Raw genomic sequence first — 20,430 nt, forward strand, 5'->3', positions numbered from 1 at the left:
AGGCTAACTTGACCACAGGGAAAAAATAATTCCCTATATGCCAAGTGTGGGGAAAAAAAAAATTAAAACTGATGGTTTTCTGTTCCTACAGGGAAGAAATAAAAGCAGGGAGAGACCGTGAGATAGTTTGTTATTCATAATCAGGATCTTGTCTAATTCATGGCTTTGGCATTTCTCATGCCAGCCCTGAATATCGTCTTTGTGCCTTGGCTCACGTCACGACTCCGATTGTGCTCGTGCGTTCTTGAGGCAGGACCTAGAAAAGCAATTTTCGAGCGTCCCTTCAAACTCTCCTGGAACACAGGCGGGTTTTTGTTGTGGGGCTGTGTTCATTGAGCAGGGAGGGCTGGCTGGGGCTCAGCAGGGCTCTGTGGGTCAGCGGCTCCTGGCAGGGCAAAGAGGGGATTTTTGGAGCCTAAATAGTCAAGAGTCAGGGATGACGCAGCCTCTGCCAGAGCCCTGAATAGGAATTGTGGTCCTCATCCTTGCAGCTGTGGGGGGATGATGAGTCCCATTGGATGGGAAATGGGGGACTGGTCAAGTTTTCTTAGGATTGTTTTCCAGCAGGGAATGGCAACTTAAGGCTCTTTTTTGGGGAGTAAAGTAGGAGGAATGGATGTCAAGCCACAATCACAAGTGGTAGGATGTTCCTTCTGCTGAAACTGGGTTGATTTTTGCATGCTTGGGAGGGATGGGGGTGTTCAGCCTGGAGAAGAGAAGACTCCAAAGAGAGCTCAGAGCCCCTTCCAGTGCCTGAAGGGGTTCCAGGAGAGCTGGAGAGGGACTGGGGACAAGGCCTGGAGGGCCAGGACAAGGGGAATACATGGGATCCCAGGATGGTTTGGCTTGGAGGGACCTTAAAGCTCATCCAGTCCCGCTCCTGCCATGGGCAGGGACACCTTCCACTGTCCCACGTGGCTCCAAGCCCCATCCAGCCTGGCCATGGACACTTCCAGGGATCCAGGGGCAGCCACAGCTGCTCTGGGCACCCTGTGCCAGGGCCTGCCCACCCTCACTGGGAACAATTCCTGCCCAATATCCCATCCATCCCTGCCCTCTGGCAGTGGAAGCCATTCCCTGTGTCCTGTCCCTCCATGCCTTGTCCCCAGTCCCTCTCCAGCTCTCCTGGAGCCCCTTTAGGCTCTGGAAGGGGCTCTGAGCTCTCCCAGAGACCTCAGACGCAGTGTTAAGGTGAGTTTGCATGGTTATCTCTGCGTCAGAGTGTGCTGCTCTGTTGCAAAAGCAGACGCCGCACTGCTCTCCCCAAAATCCCTGGCTGCGGCTCGGAAATCAGTCCATGGCAAGGAACCTTTGCTGTGGTCCTGCTGGGGAGAGAGGGGAGCTGAGAAAAGGCCCCAGGAAGGAAAACAATAGGGAAGTGGAGGGAAGAGCTTGTGGGTTGAAGAATAGCAACACTTCCAGTAATGTGACCTTTTGCTGAAAATGTTTCCATCAAGAAAAGAAAGTCTCCTCCTCCTCCTCCCTGGCTGAGCCGGGTGCAGGCAGGGGTGACCATGCTCCTGGACCTCTGCTCCATGAGAGTATTTGGGAAAAACCCTGTGAAAACTCTCTCCCTGGGATGGATAAAATAAATGTCCTGACAGAGGATATGGAGAAAAAAACCGCACCTTTATTTTCCAGTTTTGCTGAAGCTCAGTGTTTCTGAGGAATTAGCCTTTGTTATCCTGTAACTGATGTTCATTCAAAGCTCTCAGCAGAGTTATTGAGGGATTGCCCCGGGATTGGGGGCGGGGGGGGGGGGAAGAGAGAGAGAGAGAGAGAGAGAGAGAAAGAGCAAATGTTGTAAATGCAGAATACCTGTGAAAGACAAAACTGTCACTCAGGTGGAATTTAGAAGGTTTTTAGTCATTCATGGGGTGGCAGTAATGTTTTTTTTTTAGGAGAAACAAGCTGTGTTCAGTTATTGCAAAGGGGTTGTGGCTTGCCTTTGCCAGAGGGCAGTGATGGATGGGATATTGGGAAGGAATTGTTCCCTGGAAGGTTGGGGAGGGGCTGGCACAGGGTGCCCAGAGCAGCTGGGGCTTGCCCTGGATCCCTGGAAGTGTCCCAGGACAGGTTGGATGGGGTTTGGAGCAGCCTGGGACAATGGAAGGTGTCCCTGCCCGTGGCAGGGGTGGCACTGGATGGGCTTTGAGGTCCCTCCCAAGCCAAACCAGTTTGGAATTTATTATAGAACACATTGTGGTTTTTGCATGAGTTGCTTAAAGGGAGTCTCATGTTCCTGACCACGGCAGTACATCAGTTCATCCATCACAAGTCAGGATTAATCCTTTCTGTGAAGTCTCAGATTACTCTTTATCCTCCTTATTTCCAGTGGTGCTGGTTGAGTGGAACAGAGTTCTGTGTGTGTGTTTGGAAGGCACGGATGGGTCACACATGACGCTCTTTGCTTGTAGCAGACACACGGGTTTGTGGGAGGTGGTGCCTGGTGGAAAACTTGTTGATCCCTGAATTCCTGTAGTCCTTGGTTACCCCTAAGGGAACGGTGTGAATTTCATGCTGTTGCTCTTGATTCAGACCACGGTTCCTCCATCCTTTGCTGGATGAGGCCCACGCTCACCCTGCTCTTGCGTTCTCCCCCGCAGTTGATGTGAGCACAGCCCTGCCCTTGCAAGTGGCACCGAGCTCAGTGCCCATGGACCTGCGGCTGGACCACCAGTTCTCCATTCCGGTGACGGAGCCCACGCTGCGGGAGCAGCAGCTGCAGCAGGAGCTGCTGGCCCTCAAGCAGAAGCAGCAGATCCAGAGGCAGATCCTGATCGCGGAGTTCCAGCGGCAGCACGAGCAGCTCTCTCGGCAGCATGAGGCGCAGCTGCATGAGCACATCAAGGTAAGGGTGGCCGGGGACAAGGGGATTGTGGAATTGTTGAGGTTGGAAAAGGATTCCAGGATCATCCATTCCAACCATCAACCCAGCAGCACCACCACAGTCCCCAGGTGCTGCATCCCACACAACTTCTGAACGATTCCAGGTGTGGTGAGTCTACCACTGCCCCGGGGAACCTGTTCCAACGCCTGGCCACCGTTGCAGGGAAGATATTTTCCCTGATCTCCAATATAAACTTTCCCTGGCATGGCTCGAGGCTCTTTCCCCTTGTCCTGTCCCTTGCTCTTCACCCTCCTCTCAGGGTGCCAGAAGGTTCCCCCTGAGCCTCCTTTTCTCCAGGCTGAGCCCCTTTCCCAGCTCCCTCAGCCTCTCCTGGGGCTGCAGCCCCTTCCCAGCTCCGTTCCCTGCCCTGGACACGGAAAATGCCTCAATGGATTTGACCCTAGCAGGAGGTTACCTGCTACTGTGGTCACACATTTTAGGAGTAGTGGCACGGGAATTTCTCATTGGATATTTGCCATCAGCACAAGCTTCAGACTGAGTGTGGGACGGTGGTGGGACTGTGGGAGCAGGGAATGCAGGGGCAATGCCTGCAGGTGGGTCTGGACACGCTCAGATTTTTCAGAGTTAGACACCAGGCAGGTGCTGTGCCCTGCATGGGACAGGGAGGAAACACCCAGCAGGGTCAGTGGGCAGTCCAGTCTGGAAGATGGCTGTTGCAAGTGAAAGCATGAGACATTATATAAATATTTCCCAGTGCTGGACTATTGCTATGGCAACGTAAGCTTTCCGAATTGGTAATAGGCTCCTTTTTTCAAAGGGGGATTAGTGCTGCACATGGTAAATAGCCTTAATGTAATATTAAAAAGCAACCTCGATTCAACCTTATATAACTTTCATTTCAACACAAAATGCATGTCAGAGTGGGAAAGATGGGATTAAAAGTTAATGGGGTGTTATTTACAGACTTCTCAGTACAGAGAGGAGCTGGGCTTTGTGAGAAGTGTCCCTGTTTGAAGGTGGATTAATAGCAAACGCCCCTGTCCCTTGGGGAGTCCTCTGTGCTGTGGCCAGGGCAGAGGTGAGAGGTGCCTGGGTGTGAATATATTGATACATGTATCAATATATTCACACGGATGGATTCACACATGGATGCACAATATGTGCATCTCTGGGTGTGTGTATGGAACGTTTACATATTCCCACGTTTCTGTGGTTGCACATTTGCCCGTGGCTGGCACAAGCACTTGGGGTGGGGGAAGGATGGGGAATTCCTGTAACAAATATTTCCATTATTCCCTTGTAATTGTCCATGCCTGTAGTTATTTCTCTATGAAAAATCAGGCTGGCTCGTTCCCATTTAATGGCCAAGCTCAAAGCACTGGTGATAGGAACGTATTTGCTCTCATTTGTGTCAAAGCTTTGACTGACTCTGCTCAAAATCTATGTAAGGAGGAAGCTGAGCTCTAATTTTGAGACACCACAGTGTATCCAGCCCGTTAGGTAATGAAGTTCTTGACTTGTGTGTAAGCTTGGCTAGATGAGAGCCTTAAAATAAGGATGGTATAATCCTGTACCAAAGGGTGGCCTGCAAGGTAATCTCTGAGAGTAGTAAGTGTGTCAGTGGGACCAGAGTTGCTTTAAAGATCTAACAGCACCTCATTGAAAAAAGCCCTGTGATGCCTCACAAAGAGAATAACCCCCCCACACTACCCCAGTGTGTGACTGTGGTGCATTTTCTCTGGGAAAACATCCTGCTTGTCTCTGTGTCCCAGAGTCAGCCCACATTTAGGTGACTCTTAGAACTAGCAACTGTGTTAAGTCCAGTGGCTGTGAGTGCAGGGAAGCGATTATTTTGCCCAGAAAATTAAAATATATAACTTTAAATTTGGACTTGGAGCTGCCCAGCTCATGAAGAAAGCAGGGCGGGGATGTTAAAGCAAATAAAACCCATTTATCTTCTGCAAGTGAAGCACTGGAGCTATGCAGTTTGATATAGAAGAAGTCCTGAGTGAAGATGCAGAGCTCTTTTTGGAGAAATTTATTTAATTTTTTTTTTTAAATCCCATGTGCACACAGGCATGAGCACCCCATGGCAGGGGTTGGGAGTGGGATGAGCTTTGAGGTCCATCCCAACCCAAACCATTCTGTGATTCTGTGATAATGTTAAACCCAGAATTGCTTTGGAAACTGCTTCAGTGAAGGGGAAGAATTTTTGCATTTTACTCTGTTCTGTGTATGTGGTACTGCCTAGAATTGATTACTTTGGCTTTTTCCCCTACAGCCTGGCATCCACCTTTAATCAATGAGTGCAAAGCATTTATTTCATAAAATCCCTGAGAGCTTTGGGTTGGCAGGGACTGTAAGGATCATCTAATTCCAACCCCGTGCCATGGGCAGGGACACCTTCCACTATCCCAGGCTGCTCCAACCCCCATCCAACCTAGCCTGGGACACTTCCAGGGATCCAGGGGCAGCCACAGCTGCTCTGGGCACCCTGTGCCAAGGCCTGCCCACCCTCACAGGGAACAATTCCTAATTCCCAATATCCCATCAATCCCTGCCCTCTGGCAGCGGGAAGCCATTCCCTGTGTCCTGTCCCTCCATGCCTTGTCCCCAGTCCCTCTCCAGCTCTCCTGGAGCCCCTTTAGGCCCTGCAAGGGGCTCTGAGCTCTCCCTGGAGCTTCTCCTCTCCAGGTGAGCACCCCCAGCTCTCCCAGCTGGTGAACCTTTCAAACAGCTCCTTTGTTTCCAGTGTTGACTCCTTTGCTAGTACAGGAGAAGTCATGGTTTGGGGTTGTTCTATTTCTTTTATCGCTGTGGTTTTGGTGGGAACAGAGGAACTGGTCTGACTTGAGAGGAACTAAGTAGGGGTGAACCCCCTCCATCCCATCCTCCAAACAAAGCAGGAGTGTAAGGAACACTTCAGTGAGTGAAGTTTGGCCTGGAACATGCTGGCACGATTGCCTGTTTTTCTATCCCAGCAGATAACTTTTTCCTATTGAGAGCTGAAGTTTTGGCTTTTTCCAGAGCTTGGAATTGCTTCCATCAGCTCAGTTTTAATCAACTGACCTAGTGCAGGAGGAGAAGGCGATGACTGCCTGAACATGTGATCCTTTCCCCAGCATGTCCCAATCCTTGCTTTTATAGACATTATGTTTTGGCCTTCACATAAAAGTGCCAGATTCCCCAAGATGGTGCAAGGTGGAGAGAGCCAGGAAATGAGTGAAACAGTATTTGTGGAAGGGCTCTATAATGGACATAGAGCTCGGCACAGGGGAGGAGTGGGAGGATAAGGAGAAAACACAGGCATGGAGAGAGAGATAGGAGAAGGGGAAATGGCTTTGAACTGGAAGAGAGTAAGTTTAGATTAGGTATTAGGAAGAAATTAGTGATGAGGCACAGGGCTTGGAGCAAACTGCTCTAGTGGGAGATGTCCCTGCACATAGCAGGGGGTTGGAATGGGCTGACCCTTAAGGTCCCTCCCAACCCAAAGCGTTTGGTGGCGATTCTGTGAAAACCCTGACGTGTTCGGGGAAAATAAGCCGAGCCTTGTATGGAGCAGGGCAGGCTATTTCTTTCACAGCTCCAGAGCAGCTCTGCAGATCGCCCAGGCCTGGCTCCGGAAAGCACCGAGGGAGAGGCCAGAGGCTGGAGGCACCGGCGGCTGCTCCTGCTCCTCTCTCCAGTAGCCACTCACCTTCAGCCAGGTGGATTTTCCACTCCTCTGTGCATTCACCAGATGTGGGACAGTATTTCTGGCCTTCAAATCTGCATTTCTGAACAAAACCAAGGATGGAATAAGAGTCCTGGCTCTCAAGTGAGATGGTGGAAAGCCTCTCCACAGGTCCCGCTGTGAGCTTTGCCCGACCTTTGGTCGTGGAGGAACAGGCAGGGAATTTTTTCCTTTGTGAGTCACTCATTCCCAGCCAAGATCAGCTGGAAGTTACCAAAGGCTTTTCCGTTTGCCCTTCTGGTCAAGGGCTGGCTGGAAGAGGTGCAGGATGGGCGCTTTGGCAGGGCCAGAGGCACCTCGGGTGCTGTGAGCTCAGCAAGGAGGGAAGGACGTCGTGGGGAATGTGGTTCATCTGCTCTGTCCGAGCTTGGAGCAGGCTCTTCCCAGCTCTGGCTGTTTTACAGCCACAGCCAGGAACTTCTCGGGGATGCTGACGCACGTCAGTGGCGGGATAACAGCACAGGGAGGCAGCTGAGCCTCCCAGCTCCTCGTGGGCCTGAAATCCTCACCTGCAGATGTGCAATCCCATTCCGAGTTTTCCCACCATCTGAGAAAGGACTGTGTGCATCCGTAGCACAGGGAGTGCTGGGCTGTGCATGCAACATAGACAGGATGGGCAGGGAAGCAGCAGCAGAGAAAGGAGCTTTATGAGGGTGTTTGCTGTGCAGTGATCCTGAAATTGTTCTTTTTCCCTTGACCAAATGAATTCCTATGTTGAGTGAGGGATAATAGCATATCCAAGGGATCAGCCTCTTGTTCAGATACACGGTGTGAAACTCCTGGGCCATTCCTTTGGTTTCAGGGAGTGAAAATCTTGCAGGAAATCTTCCAGACAGATTTTGCTGTACTGTAAAGAAATGTAATTCTTTCCCAAAGATGTCTAGACTTGATAGTTGTCATGCTGATGCTGAGGGGAGAAACTGCTCCTTGCTTTCATGTGGAGCCACCTGTCCATGGAATGGCAGGTTTGCCTGCAGGATACCCCTGGAGCTGCTCAAGGCCAGGCTGGATGGGGCTGTGGTGGAAGGTGTCCCTGCCCATGGCAGGGAGTGGAACTGGATGATCTTTAAGGTACCTCCCAACCCAACCCAACCCATTCCATCATTCCATAGTAGCTCACTGGGCCCAAATCTCATCGTCCTTTAGTGGGGCTGCTCTCAGCATAGTTCTGACAGTGCCCAGTCCTTCTCTTTGGTGGCCTCTCCATGCTGATTCCATGTTGATTTCTGCTCAGCAGAAAAAGCTGGGCATGTTTCAGTTCTGCTGCTGGGGTTGGTGTCATCTGCTGATCCCCTGTGGCACCTTCCCCATTCCCCCAGAGACACTGCCGGCAGCACCGCAGCTCCTGCAAAGCACCTGCTTCCCTTGGGCTCTGGAAGGGCCAACTTCCATCCACCCCCTGATATCCCAGCTCCCATTCCTGGGCCTGTCTGCTCCGTGCTCTCTTCCTGCAGCAGCCGGCGTGGAGGGGCTCCCTCTGCTCGTTTTAGTGCCACTCTTCCGCGGCACACCCGTTCCTCACAGCCCAGGTCCCTTTCAAGAGGAGCTTGAAAAGCTCAGAGATACCAGGTGTCCGCCTCTGTCTGGATTCTGGGATGACAGGATTATTCATCTTATAAAGCTGCAGCTGGGTACAGTCATTGGTAAAAGACCAGACTGAACATTTTGTGCCTCGTTACTACTCAAACACCTTGGAGCTCGCGCTATTTCCAGATGGCTTCTTGTTCTTTCTCAGTGACCTTGCCTCGCTTTTCTGGCACACCGAGCCCACTCCAAAACTTACACCTTAGATCCTTCAAAACTTAACTTCTGATGGAAGCAACCCTGGGGAAAACTTTTGGAAGATCAGAGCGTTTGCTCCCTTTGAAGGGGGTGGGTGGTGACTTTTCCTCAGCCTCAAAGTCAGGAACTTTTGTGAGAGCAGTGAGGACAAACCTGCACATGGAGGGGTTGGTTCTGTCAACAAATCCACGGAGCAGCTGGGACAACTTTTACCCCATCTCTTGGTTGAAGGAGTCCTGCATCAGGCTGGGATAATTCAGGCATCTTCCTGCCATCCAAGCACTGCTGGTGGTGTCAGGAGTGAAGCTGGAATGCTCATCCAGGGAAATTTGTCTGCTCTGGGCCTCACAGAGCTACTGGAAATTGGTAGAAGAAGCATTTCCTTTTGGTTTCTTCTGGGGTGGGCCATGGTTGGTTGGCTGGAAGGAGCACAATGGGAACTCCAGATGTTTCTGGAATAAAATACGTGTGGGGCACCGTGGTTATTTTTTGTCAGTTTATATGTTCAGAGTAAATGGCAGCAGAAGGGATATTTTGGCAGTTCCCACACCTAAATGTTCAACTCCAATTTTATCTTCATTTTGAACTTAGAAAATAATTGGAAGTAATCAAAGAGAATACAGAGAATCAGGGCAGGAATAAAAAAATACCTCACTGGATCCTGTTGTTATGCCAGGAATATTTACCTGTTAATGTACAGGTAAATATTCCTGGCATAACAGGTTAATGTACACCTGGTGTACAGGTGAATGTACACCACTGCTGATCCATTCATGTCCAGAAATGTGGAATTCCTGTAATACCCAAAACACCCCAAAGCAGTTCATAGAGGATATAACTGCTCCTCCAAGGACCAAGGTCTCATCTCTTACTTAGCATCAAACATCTAGGGCTCCTCCTTTGCAGAAATGTATGTGATTCTTCTGTTTACAGGGATTGGTTTAAGTAAAATTTTCTGATTTACTTATTGCCATCTGTGCTGGAATGGGCACTCCCTGCTCCTGATTCCCTCCTGTTCAACAATAACCACATAAAGCCCACCAGAGGCAAACTCAAAGTTTTCCTCAGCTTTAAAGGGGAAAATTGGAGGGGGAGCTGAATGTGCTGGATACTACAAACGGAGCTTGCTGCTTTCTGGAAAGGCTGTTGGATATTCTGCTTCCAGAGGAAGGGAAAAGTTAGACTGGAGTGGGAGTCAGGGAGCAAAAGGCTCATGCAAAAGTGCTGAACCTTTGCAGGTATTCAGGGCTCAGAGGGCTTTTCCAGCCTTTTGGGAGAAGTAATGGCATGGGTAGGAGACTGGGGTACAAAATTCCATATCCATATGTAAAACTGCCAAGGTAAAAATATGGGATCTTGTCACCTGGAGCTGGCGTGAAGGGAACCTCGCCGTCATTCCCGGTCCTGGAGACAGTTTAACCTTGTAAACCTGAGCACCAGACATTCTCAGGACAATGTGTCTGACTGAGATCAGTCTCCTGCCCAGGGAGCTGCTGGCTGGGAGGGATCATTCCCCTGCAGAAAATTCCCTGCCCATGGGAATTTCTGGCACGGATTAGCCGGCTGTCAGCTGCCCGATGGCGGGAAGGGGGCACGTGCGATGCATGTCCCAGAAAAGAGATGAGAGGTGCTCGTTCTCCCACATTGTCAGGGTCTGCTGGCAAGACCCCAGCAGTATGAAAGTCCTTTTTTCCCTAGCCCGGCAGCCAAAGAAAAGGTCTGGAATGCATGAAGCCGAGTTTTCAAGGTTGTTTATTTCTTCTTATCTAAAAGATTTTCTCTGTGACCTGCCGAGGTCCGGTTAGTACAGGAGCCATGGCAGTCTGCCCCGAGCCCCGGGCGTCTCCCACATTATCTACCCAAAGTTACATGTACCATGTGTACAGTTCCTGTACCAATACCTAAAATCTGTGTTGGACAGTGTGTCCCTATCCTAGACCAATAGAAAAGTGTCACCATCACACCAAGACATGGAGGACAAGAAGAAGGAAGAAAGGCTAGGGCACGCCCAGATTCCTCCATCTTGTACCCCTGAATTACATTCTAAAAAACCCCAAAATTCTACTTTTCCACCCTGTGTCAATTCCCCTATTACACTACTCGATCCCTTTTGGCTTGTAATTCCTCATATAAGGTTGGCAACCTCTCCCATGGGCTAAAATTGAAGCCACAGGTGTTTTGGACTTCTTGCCAAGGTCCCTGAGCCCCCTGCCAGGGTCTCGAGGCATCTGGAGCAGCCAAAGGGATGCTCTGGACTCCGACACCAGATCTTTGTGTCTTGGCTGTTACTGGAAGCCACAATGTTCCCCCCTCCCCGTCTCCCAGCACAGCTGATTTATTCTCCCCGGTGCTCCAGGAGATATCCCAAACACGCCGCCACGGAGCCAGGAGAGCACATCCTGAAACTGGAGCACAGCCTGAGACTTCAGTAAACAGGATGGGGGGAACATGAAGCACAGAGTCCAGCCAGCATTGGGATCACTGTGAAACAACCCAACAGAGCAGTGCTGCCAGAGATCTGTCTCCCAGAAATCCATCCATCCATCTATCTATCTATCTATCTATCTATCTATCTATCTATCTCCCAGAAATCCATCCATCTCCCAGAAATCCATCTATCTCCCAGAAATCCCAGCGCCTGTGCTTTGCTCACACCCATAGCCAAGGGTTTTTCAGGGGGTGATTTGAGGTGTACTTTCTTGGAGAGTTTTTCTTCATCCTCACCTATTACTGGACTTTATTTTTACAGAGCCTGAGCCCAAAGATCATTTTGAATACCTGATTTAACCCCCCAAAACTGTAGAATTTAGCCAGGACAGGTGGTAGAAGAACCTTTCCCTGATATCCCCCCATGCTGGAACTGATCTCAGGTGTGGATTGAAATGCAACTGGGAGCTGGGCACAGCAACTTTGCATGCCAGGGAATATCTATCAGCCAGAAGCATTCCAACTTCTGTTCACCCAGGCTTGTGCTTATTTCCACAATTATTTTGCTCTCCCTTCCACTAATTGCTGCTATTCAAAATATCTCTTATAAACACCCAGGAGCCAGTCTGAGCCGGGGGGGCAGGAAGGATCTCTTTGCTTGACATCTTGTTTGGCAGCTGGAGGAGTGGTTGTGGAAGTCCTAATGCAGTGTGTCTCCATGAAATCCATCCTGGTTCTCTCTGAGAAATGGGATCTTGGTGTCAGCACTCCACGCTTCCTGGGAGGGCACTGCAAAGACTAAAGAGAACCATTTTTGCTGCATTTTCCTTAAAGAAAGGTCTCTCTGTGACAGTTTCCCTATTGATAAGGTGTCAGTCCCCTTCCCAGGCAGACAAGCTGGAGCACTGAAGACAATTGAGGAATGTGGTAGCAAAATCCTCTGGATTGCTGAGTCCTCACGGTAGGCTGACAGTTGATAAATACCTGGAAATGCTCTGCATCCTCCCTGTTACCTTTATTAATATTAATTTATGCTAAAGGAGCACCAGCAACACTAACTGCAGGTACAGTTGAACATTTGTGCAGTTTTCAGAAATAGTGGGAGCAGTGACATTAAACATATGCAGGAATCCCCATAGTTATGAATATTTACAAATATTGATTTTGGCAAGAGCACCTAATTCAGATGTTCTGAGCTCCCTAATGCAGCGTGTGTGTGTCTGTCACACAGTGCTCCTCAGACTTGGGGCTGAGCTAGTCTTAGATCCTGGGATTTCCCTCGGTGAATCACTTTGTAATGAAATTTCAGTGTTTGGGAAATACAGCTGGGGAATAAACCCCCTGCCCCAGCTGTGTGTGGTGAGCACACAGGGTCTGAGTAGGCAGTGCCTGCTCAAATTTGCCTCGATTGCTTTAAATGAACCAGAAACTGGTGTTTTTCCTGGCACCCCAACAATCCCAGCCTGTACATCCCTGAGAGCATTGTCCAAATGCTCCTGGAGCTCTGGCAGCCTCGGGCTGTGCCCATTCCCTGGGGAGCCTGGGCAATGCCCAGCACCCTCTGGGGGTAGAACTATTTCCTGATCTCCAGCCTAAATTTTTGTCTTCCCATAACATTCCTGTTAAGTGTGGAGAAATAACCCAGAGAAGACACCCAAATAGGTTTTTTTCTTTTTTTCTGTTCCCAGGCTACAGCAGACACCAACAGTGATATCTTTTCATTCTTCATGGGCACAGTCAGAGACGTGGCTTCATTATTCTTTTTAAATTTTTTTTTCCCAACTTTGAAACCATTTGAAAAACTATATTAAGAATAGGCTTTGTGGAAACTGGGGTCAAAATGAGCAGAGACAATACATCCCTAATGAAACTTCCCTAAACCATCCAGCGACAAATTGGGCTTTTCATTCTCATTTCACTCCAGATGTCAATGAAAGCACAGCTCCTTCTAAAGCAGCCTAATGTATGTAAACCATTGCAGGAAGCAGAGCCCGCAGAGCCTAGGAGACTGCAGATGGAGAGAAAAGGCTCCTGATTCCATAAAAATAACAAAACCTGTTTTACCATATTGTGCATTAAATATTGTTCATTTGCATACTTTCCATGGCGAGGTTCTCAAAGCCCACCATGTGGTGGACTTGTTGGAAGTTGGGAAAGAGACTCTTTCCCCAAATGGAGACGTGTTAGTAGAAGCTGCTGCTTAATTAGAAAACAAAAATAGCTGGTTTCCTCTATTTTTTTCCTGCTTTTCTAGTTTTGTTTTTGTTTTTTTTTTTCAGTGTCGATTTTTGGTTGTTTACATATAATTCAATAGAATTAGGAGGGGAAGCAGAGGTGCAGTCACTGCAAAATAACTGGATTGCTGGTGTTTTACAACAGCCTGCCTGCTTGGAACAGGCAGCAGCAGGGATTCCTCCGTGGAGAGTTTCCAGCAGATAGCCAGGCAGATTGTAAATAACTCTTAGATTGTTTTTTTTTTCCATCTTTATATAGAATAGTGTGATTGTATTTATTGTGCATCCACAGCTGAAGCATTGGGCGGTGCAAATGTGCAATGCCACAAATTAATCAGAGGAGCGTAGAATATCCAGAGCTGGAAGGGGCTCACAAGGATCATGAAGTCCCACTCCTGGCCCTGCACAGGGCACCCCAAGAATCTCAGCTAAAGGGATTAAAAGGAAAATGTGCTCCAGGAGAGGAAAAAACTTTGGGGTGGGAGTCTTGTGTATGCGGTAGCTGTCAGGGTTTGGAGAAGGATGGATTGAGATGTTCTTGGAGAGAGCAGATTCCCTGTCTTAAAAGCCATGGCTTGGAGCCTGCCCACAGCAGGGGTTTGGAACGGGGTGATCTTTAGGGTCCCTTCCAACCCAAACCATTCCACAGTTCCGTGCTCCCGACCCTCTCCGCCTCGGGGGTTCTGCGGGAGCGGTGGGTGGTATCCGAGCACAGGCCCCCATTAAGCGCAGCCCCGGAGAGGCCGGGCCGTTGAGGCTGGAGGCTGCCAGCTCCGATCAATCCCTTGGTTTATAAGCTGCCAACGTAAAGAGTGCGGGGTGGGCGCGCGCTCCGGAGGGCTCTGGAGGCTCCAGAGGGCCGCGGCATTCCGGGCCTTTGCGGGAGGCCCAGGAGCGGCCCACGCTCTCGGCCCGGCCCGCGCCTTGCTGGGCAGGGTTGCAGATCAAACTGGAAGGTGGGAAGTCATCGTTTCGGCCCTGCTTTTTCAAGAAAAAGCGGTTTTTAGCCCCACAGAGATCCCTTCGCTCCTCTCCAGGCTGCTGGGATGTGCTGTTTGTACACCTGCTTTTCCAGAGCCCCGCAGCACACGGAGCGTCCCCTCACACTGAAGCGATACGTGGAATAAATAAATCGACTCCACAACCTGGGGTAGTTATGAAGTGGGTATGTACGTCAGCGCCCAGCACAAGTGAGATAGCTCTCCAAAACTTGTGCCCCGAGCCTCAGTCTGACCCACACCTTTATTCCCAAAGATGTTCCATATGCAACACATTGCACAACTTTTTCACGCATATTCAACCCCTGCCCCGCCTGTCCTCGCCTCTCATGTTAAGTAAGTCCACGCCCTTCTGGGCACGCGTGGTTTGCTGTGGTGGTCGCACGGGGGTCTCTCGGTGGTCCTGAGGCTGAAGATTTTGGTCTTCCTCAGGGCTGAACTTTTGAACTTTTCCTCTCTGCGCGTGCGCTTTCGGTCCTTTGGCGCTTATCTGAGTACGTCTGTCAGTCTTGATAGGCTTGGAGACAGAGGAGCTTCTTTATCTGGGTTCTTTGCCTCCTCTGGTATTGTTCTTTATGCAAGAAGCTTCAGGATTTTGCATTTTCCTATGCCCTTTGTACCAGGCAGAGGTTTCTTAAGTAAAAGGTTAAACTCTACAAGCTAAAATATACATGCTTAATTCATTTTGTTAATTTAAGTAAACTCCAAAAATCTCTATTTCAGCATGAGCGCATCAAACTGCCGCCCCCAGCCCCGTGGGAATCCCCTCTGCACCCAAGCAGGGTGCTCTGCGCTGGGGATGCACCCCACGTTTCTCAGGAGCTTGGTAGGGGACACTGACACCTCCCAGCTGCTGGGACTTGGGGAGCCCAGGGCGGGACTTGCACTGGGGCAGGAGCCTTTAGTGCTTCCAGCCTTGAATGTCGCATCTGATGGAAGCTTTGCAAATAATTACCTTCATTAGACATCACGTCTCCTGATTATTCCCATGAGTGTGGGTGAGTGGAGAGGGCCAGGGAAAATCCATCCTGGTGGAAATTGTTTGGGGAATTATTTCTTTTATTTGTTGGAGCAATTTTTTTGATAATTAATCACGGAATCTCTGTGTTGTTTGAGTTAGATGGGACATTAAATTCCATCTTGTTCCACCCTCTGCCATGGGCAGGGGCACCTTCCACTACCCCAGGTTGCTCCAAGCCCCATCCAGCCTGGCCTGGAACACTTCCAAGGATGGGGCAGCCACAATTTCTACAATTTCTCTGTGCAACAAATAATATTGAGGGTGCCTTAGTGGGGTTTTATTTAAAATCAGGTGATGCAGATCAAAGGAGGCCCGTGCTTGTCCTTCTTGCCATGAATGAAGCACTGTTGTCACCTGACTGCAGCCTCTGTTTTGGCTCTGGGAAGGCTGCTGGTCTTAATTTACTCCTTTTCCCTTCCCTTCTCCGCAGCAGCAGCAGGAGATGCTGGCCATGAAGCATCAGCAGGAGCTGTTGGAGCACCAGAGGAAGCTGGAGCAGCACCGACAGGAGCAGGAGCTGGAGAAGCAGCACCGAGAGCAGAAACTGCAGCAGCTGAAAAACAAAGAGAAAGGGAAAGAGAGTAAGTGGCCAAAGCACCACTGCTTTGGGTGGTGACAGGCAGATGGGAGCCGTGAAGGAGCCTCAGAAAGCTGGAGAAACCTCCTTGAGGGCACAGGGAGCTTGTGGGAATTGAGGGGAAGAGAGAAATGCATTTCTCCGCTTTATCTTCATTTTTGTCTCACTAAATGCCATTTTAGCATTTTTCAAAAGGAAGCGTATTCTCTCTTCCCTTGATTTAACATTTTTTGAAGTATTTTTGGCAGCATTCCTAATGGAGGCAGAATATTAAGCCCATAAAATACACCAGATGCATGCTGCACTCCTTTTCTCTTTCTGCTGCTCTGAATTTCACTCTTTTTAAGACATAGCTGAGTTCACAGCTCTCCCCTTTTTGAAGCATTTCCATTCATGAGGGGATTTTTTTCAGGAGGTTACAGCTTGTGGATGCCTTCCCCACTCTGTGTCATTATGCACTTGAGGAGATCATTGTGGCCTCACAATGTCCCTTATCAGAGACACTCTGGGCTGCTTGTTCGGGCTTTTTCTGCAAGTGAATGGGAGGAAAAATACCTCGAAATACCTCACCAAGTTGTGCCATCAACTCCTCAGGTCTGGTTTAAGATGGGAAAAGTGGTGGAAGGAAGATGGGATGCTGGCTGAGAACTAGGAATAAGATAAAGCTCCAAGAACTTTTTCAGTAAGGAAAAAACTGGAGTCTGGGAGACCTTTTAAGGGCTAGAAAGACCAGAGGTTCAGAATCCCTAAGCATTTGCACTTCCCCCTGCTGCTCCCATCAGCTGCTGATGTTTGATCCATGTCTTGCTGGGCCTCTCCTTAGAACCAATACCTGGCCATAGTCATTAAAGTAATCTGAAAAGAAATTAAAATGCCTGAATCTCTGGAAAATGGAAGCAAAGCGTCTTTTAGGTGAAACAAAGGAGGTGTAGAGGAAAAAAACACAGAATTTGGGGATGTTAAGTTGAAGATCCTGTTCCCATAGCTACAGTTTTATTTTTAAGTTATTTTTTATTTAAGAAGTGCTGTGGTGTAGAATCATTATCGCACCTCAGTGCTTAAGGATACTTAAGTTATTTTTCTCACATCACAAAATTTGGCAAAGAGAAGCTAAAATTGTCCTGATCTGAAATATGAAGAGAGTGTGAGAGAGGTGGAGTTTGTTCTCCTTACTTGTTAACACCTCTGGTCTGGAGCCAGGCTGGCAGAGCTGGGGGTGCTCACCTGGAGAAGAGGAGGCTCCAGGGAGAGCTCAGAGCCCCTTGCAGGACCTAAAGGGCCTCCAGGAGAGCTGGAGAGGGACTGGGGACAGGGCGTGGAGGGACAGGACACAGGGAATGGCTCCCAGTGCCAGAGGGCAGGGATGGATGGGATATTGGGCAGGAATTGTTCCCTGTGAGGGTGGGCAGGCCCTGGCACAGGGTGCCCAGAGCAGCTGTGGCTGCTCCTGGATCCCTGGGAGTGCCCAAGGCCAGGTTGGACATTGGGGCTTGGAGCAGCCTGGGCTAGTGGAAGGTGTCCCTGCCCATGGCAGAGTTGAAATTAGATGATCCTTAGGGTTTCTCCCAACCCAAAGCTCTCTGAGGTTCTATGATATCTTTCAGCTTCCAGTAAAGGAGGTAAACCTTACACTCCAAAAATATTGAACTTCAAGTCTTCTAAGTAAGGGGTTTATGCCAGCCTGACAGAACACAGCCAGGTTTGAGTGTTCTAAGGATGCTAATGGATTAAGGATGACAATTTTGGAGGGACAAGGCTTTCAAGCATGGATTTGTCACCCCTTCTGCTACTCAGGAATTTATCTCCAGCTCTTTGCTTGAACTTTCCACCAAACCTGTGTTTGTGGAGCTGGTGAGAAATACAGGGCTCCAAAAAAAGGGAATTTTTTCGCTTTGATGTTTGAACCAATTTACAGCTCTAGGAAGTGCCTTGTGGGAACACTGCAGCTCCCTGCTCTTGGAGAGAGCAGGAATTGTTCTCCCAGCATGTCAGACGTCACCTCGTCATCGAGCAGGGCACAGGACACAAGAACACGGCAGGGTGATCTTTTACTTCTTGTTCCCAGCAGAGCCGGCAGCTTCCCTGGCCTTTTCCTTTCCTCTCAGCCCAGATATTTTCCATTGGAGCTCCTGCCTTACGCCACGGTGTGGATGAACCATCATTTTCCACGTGTCCCCTTGCCAAACTTGGGCTGCCTTGATGGAGCCCTGCCTGGGAGTCTGGGCTGTCAACCCGATGATCACTGGGATCCATCATGGCAGGGGAACAGCCCTGCTCTCCATTGTGCAGGAAATCATGATTAGGCATTACACACTTGACATTTTAGCTCTGCAGAATGACTGACTCCCTTTCTTTAATTTTTTTTAAATGTTAGGTTTTCTATCTGAAGCGAGAGATCCGCGCGCTTGTAAATGAAGCGAAATGTTACGTCGGCCGTGGTCGGCACAGAGACTTGGGAACAAAGAGGCCCCTGTTTACAGGAGCTTTCAAGAAAAAACCTACACATGAGCCACTGGGCTCATTCCCCTTTTTTAGATGTGACATTTTACAACTTGAGGGTGCACAAGACCCCTTTTCTTAAATGACTTTGGTTCAAAGAGAGCTGCGATACTCCAGACAAGTGCTTTATTCTGAGTGTGCTTCTATGCAAGTGTAACATCCTCTTCTGGTGAAATAAACCCAATTTCATCTGTGTTTTCAAACATAACTTGTGAACCTATGCCAAGCTAAAAGGATAAAAAGGGAGAGCTCCTTACTGGAGGCACTTTGTTCTTCTCTCTTTAAAAGCAAAGTCCTTTTTTTTTGGACTGGAAACGAAAGATTTGATTTGGGATCTATTTTAGAAATTTAAAATTCCTTCAAGCGTGTGAATTGATTTAATAACCTCTTTTAATTTTTTTTTTTTTCAATCGCAGGTGCAGTGGCAAGCACAGAAGTGAAGATGAAATTGCAGGAATTCGTGTTAAACAAGAAGAAGGCTCTGGCCCACCGGAATCTCAACCACTGCATATCCAGCGACCCTCGCTTCTGGTACGGGTAAGTGGTGCTGGGCTTTCTGCAGGGCTCAGCCAGTGCCACCTTTGTCCCCAGTTCCCTGAGGGAGCAGACCTGATGTGCTTGTGCGATGAGCCAGAGCAGTGACAGGATCCCTGGGCATTCCCAAAACGCGTTTTCCGGAGGGCTCCAGTGTGAGTGGGTTTTGTGTCTGCTGTGATGGTGTCAGAGTGCTCTGTGTGTAGAGAGAGGTCTTCGTGTCATCTGGAATCCACAATTATTCAAACTCACAAGTTCTACAGTCAGAGATCAGCTTTTATCAGTGCTCAAGCTTTTTCACTCAGGATTTGATCCCACCTGGTGTTATAAAACTTAAACTTTAGTCAAATGAGGAATAGTTTTTTTATGTTCAGGAGCTGGAATTTGATGATCCTTGTGAGTCCCTTCCAACTCAGGATATTCTATGATTCAGTGAATTCCTGCAGCTCAGGATAGTTGAGCTTTGCATTTTAAAGCTTTTAAGGCTTACTGTTCTTCTTAATCTCTCAAACTTGGAAGTTATGCTTACTTGGCTCTTACTGGAACCATCTAGTGGGTCCAGTCTACACTTTCAATCACAACTGCCCCAACATCTCCATTTTCAACTGAAAATATTCAACTGCTGGTCTCCAGTTTCAATTTCAGAAATCAACTTTTTCATTGTACTAAAGACACTTAGAAATTTCACGTGACTTGGAAGTTTCCACTGCTATGATTTTGTCGCTGTCTTTACTAAATAAAAAGCCAAAGTGCTTTGGATGTTGGCTTTAGTGACCTCAAAATTCATGAAATTTTGAGTTACAAAAGTCATTTCATTTTGCCATGAAATTAATGTTCAAGCTGAAGCACTGGCAGTGTTTTTAGTCTTAAGAAATGAACGTGTGTACAGGGAGGATGAGGTCATAGCCAGAAGATGCTTCCAAATTCCAGACACTGAGCTGCAATGAAATTGGAAAGCTATCCCAGCTCTGAGCCAGGACAGAAATGCTGAAGTGGAGTTGGCAGAAGAATTCAGATGTTATTGGAGGCAAAGTGAGATTGAGCAGCTATAATACATCTCTGAAAATCTAATCTGAGACTTGGGGATTTCATTAAAGGTGGTTGAAGACTCTGAGCCTCCATTTCTTAAAGGGATGGTTAAAATAACAGTTAATGCAGGAGTGGTACGAGGTCAGTTAGAATTCAGGGTGCCCGGAGAAGCTGTGGCTGCCCCTGGATCCTTGGAAGAGTCCAAGGCCAGACTGGACAGGGCTTGGAGCAACCTGGGATAGGGGAAGGTGTCCCTGCCATGGCAGGGGGTGGAATGAGATGAGCTTTAAATCCCTTCCCATCCAAACCATCCTGGGATTCTCTGTGATGCAAGGCCTTGGCTGCTGCAGGTTTTTAGCCACGTTGTGTTTGGGGTTTCAGGATGTTCCCTCAGCTGATGCTGAGAACTTTCTGAGTGGTTTGGGTTTGTTGTGGCACTTAGGCATCCTAACACCCCTTCCCTGTCATGCTCCAGGGGTGCCAGCAGGCAGAGAACACAAAAACCATTGCACAAAGATTTCAGGTTCTGCCATCCCCTCATTTTCCATCTGTTTTGTGGTGGGGTGAGGATTGTTATTCTGGATTCTGACCCAAGATGGACAAAGCCTTGGGGCCTCACAGCTCTTTCTCAGTGCTGAATTGTCCTGCTGAGCCCTCAAGGAGTGCAGATGGCAGCAGCACAGGACTTTTTAAAAGCACCCTTCACTTGTTCAGGCAGAAGTTGAGGACTTTTTCCTTTCCATTC

General features: G+C 48.8%; 1 protein-coding gene across 10 annotated transcripts in view; it reads left to right on the forward strand.

The window, feature by feature from the left end:
* HDAC4 (histone deacetylase 4) overlaps positions 1-20,430 on the forward strand; it is a 177,948-nt gene that overhangs the window by 90,857 nt on the left and 66,661 nt on the right. For 6 of the 10 annotated variants that reach the window (XM_053947186.1, XM_053947190.1, XM_053947193.1 and 3 more), the window contains 3 exons: positions 2,607-2,851; positions 15,477-15,627; positions 18,539-18,659. In XM_053947186.1, the coding sequence (XP_053803161.1) occupies positions 2,607-2,851; positions 15,477-15,627; positions 18,539-18,659 (517 nt within the window). Of the gene's footprint in view, positions 1-2,606; positions 2,852-14,074; positions 14,193-15,476; positions 15,628-18,538; positions 18,660-20,430 lie in introns of those variants that run through there. The other 4 variants (XM_053947191.1, XM_053947189.1, XM_053947196.1 and 1 more) reach the window with 2 other exon arrangements.

Source organism: Vidua chalybeata, chromosome 7 (assembly GCF_026979565.1).
Source record: "Vidua chalybeata isolate OUT-0048 chromosome 7, bVidCha1 merged haplotype, whole genome shotgun sequence".
Lineage (NCBI taxonomy): Eukaryota > Metazoa > Chordata > Aves > Passeriformes > Viduidae > Vidua > Vidua chalybeata.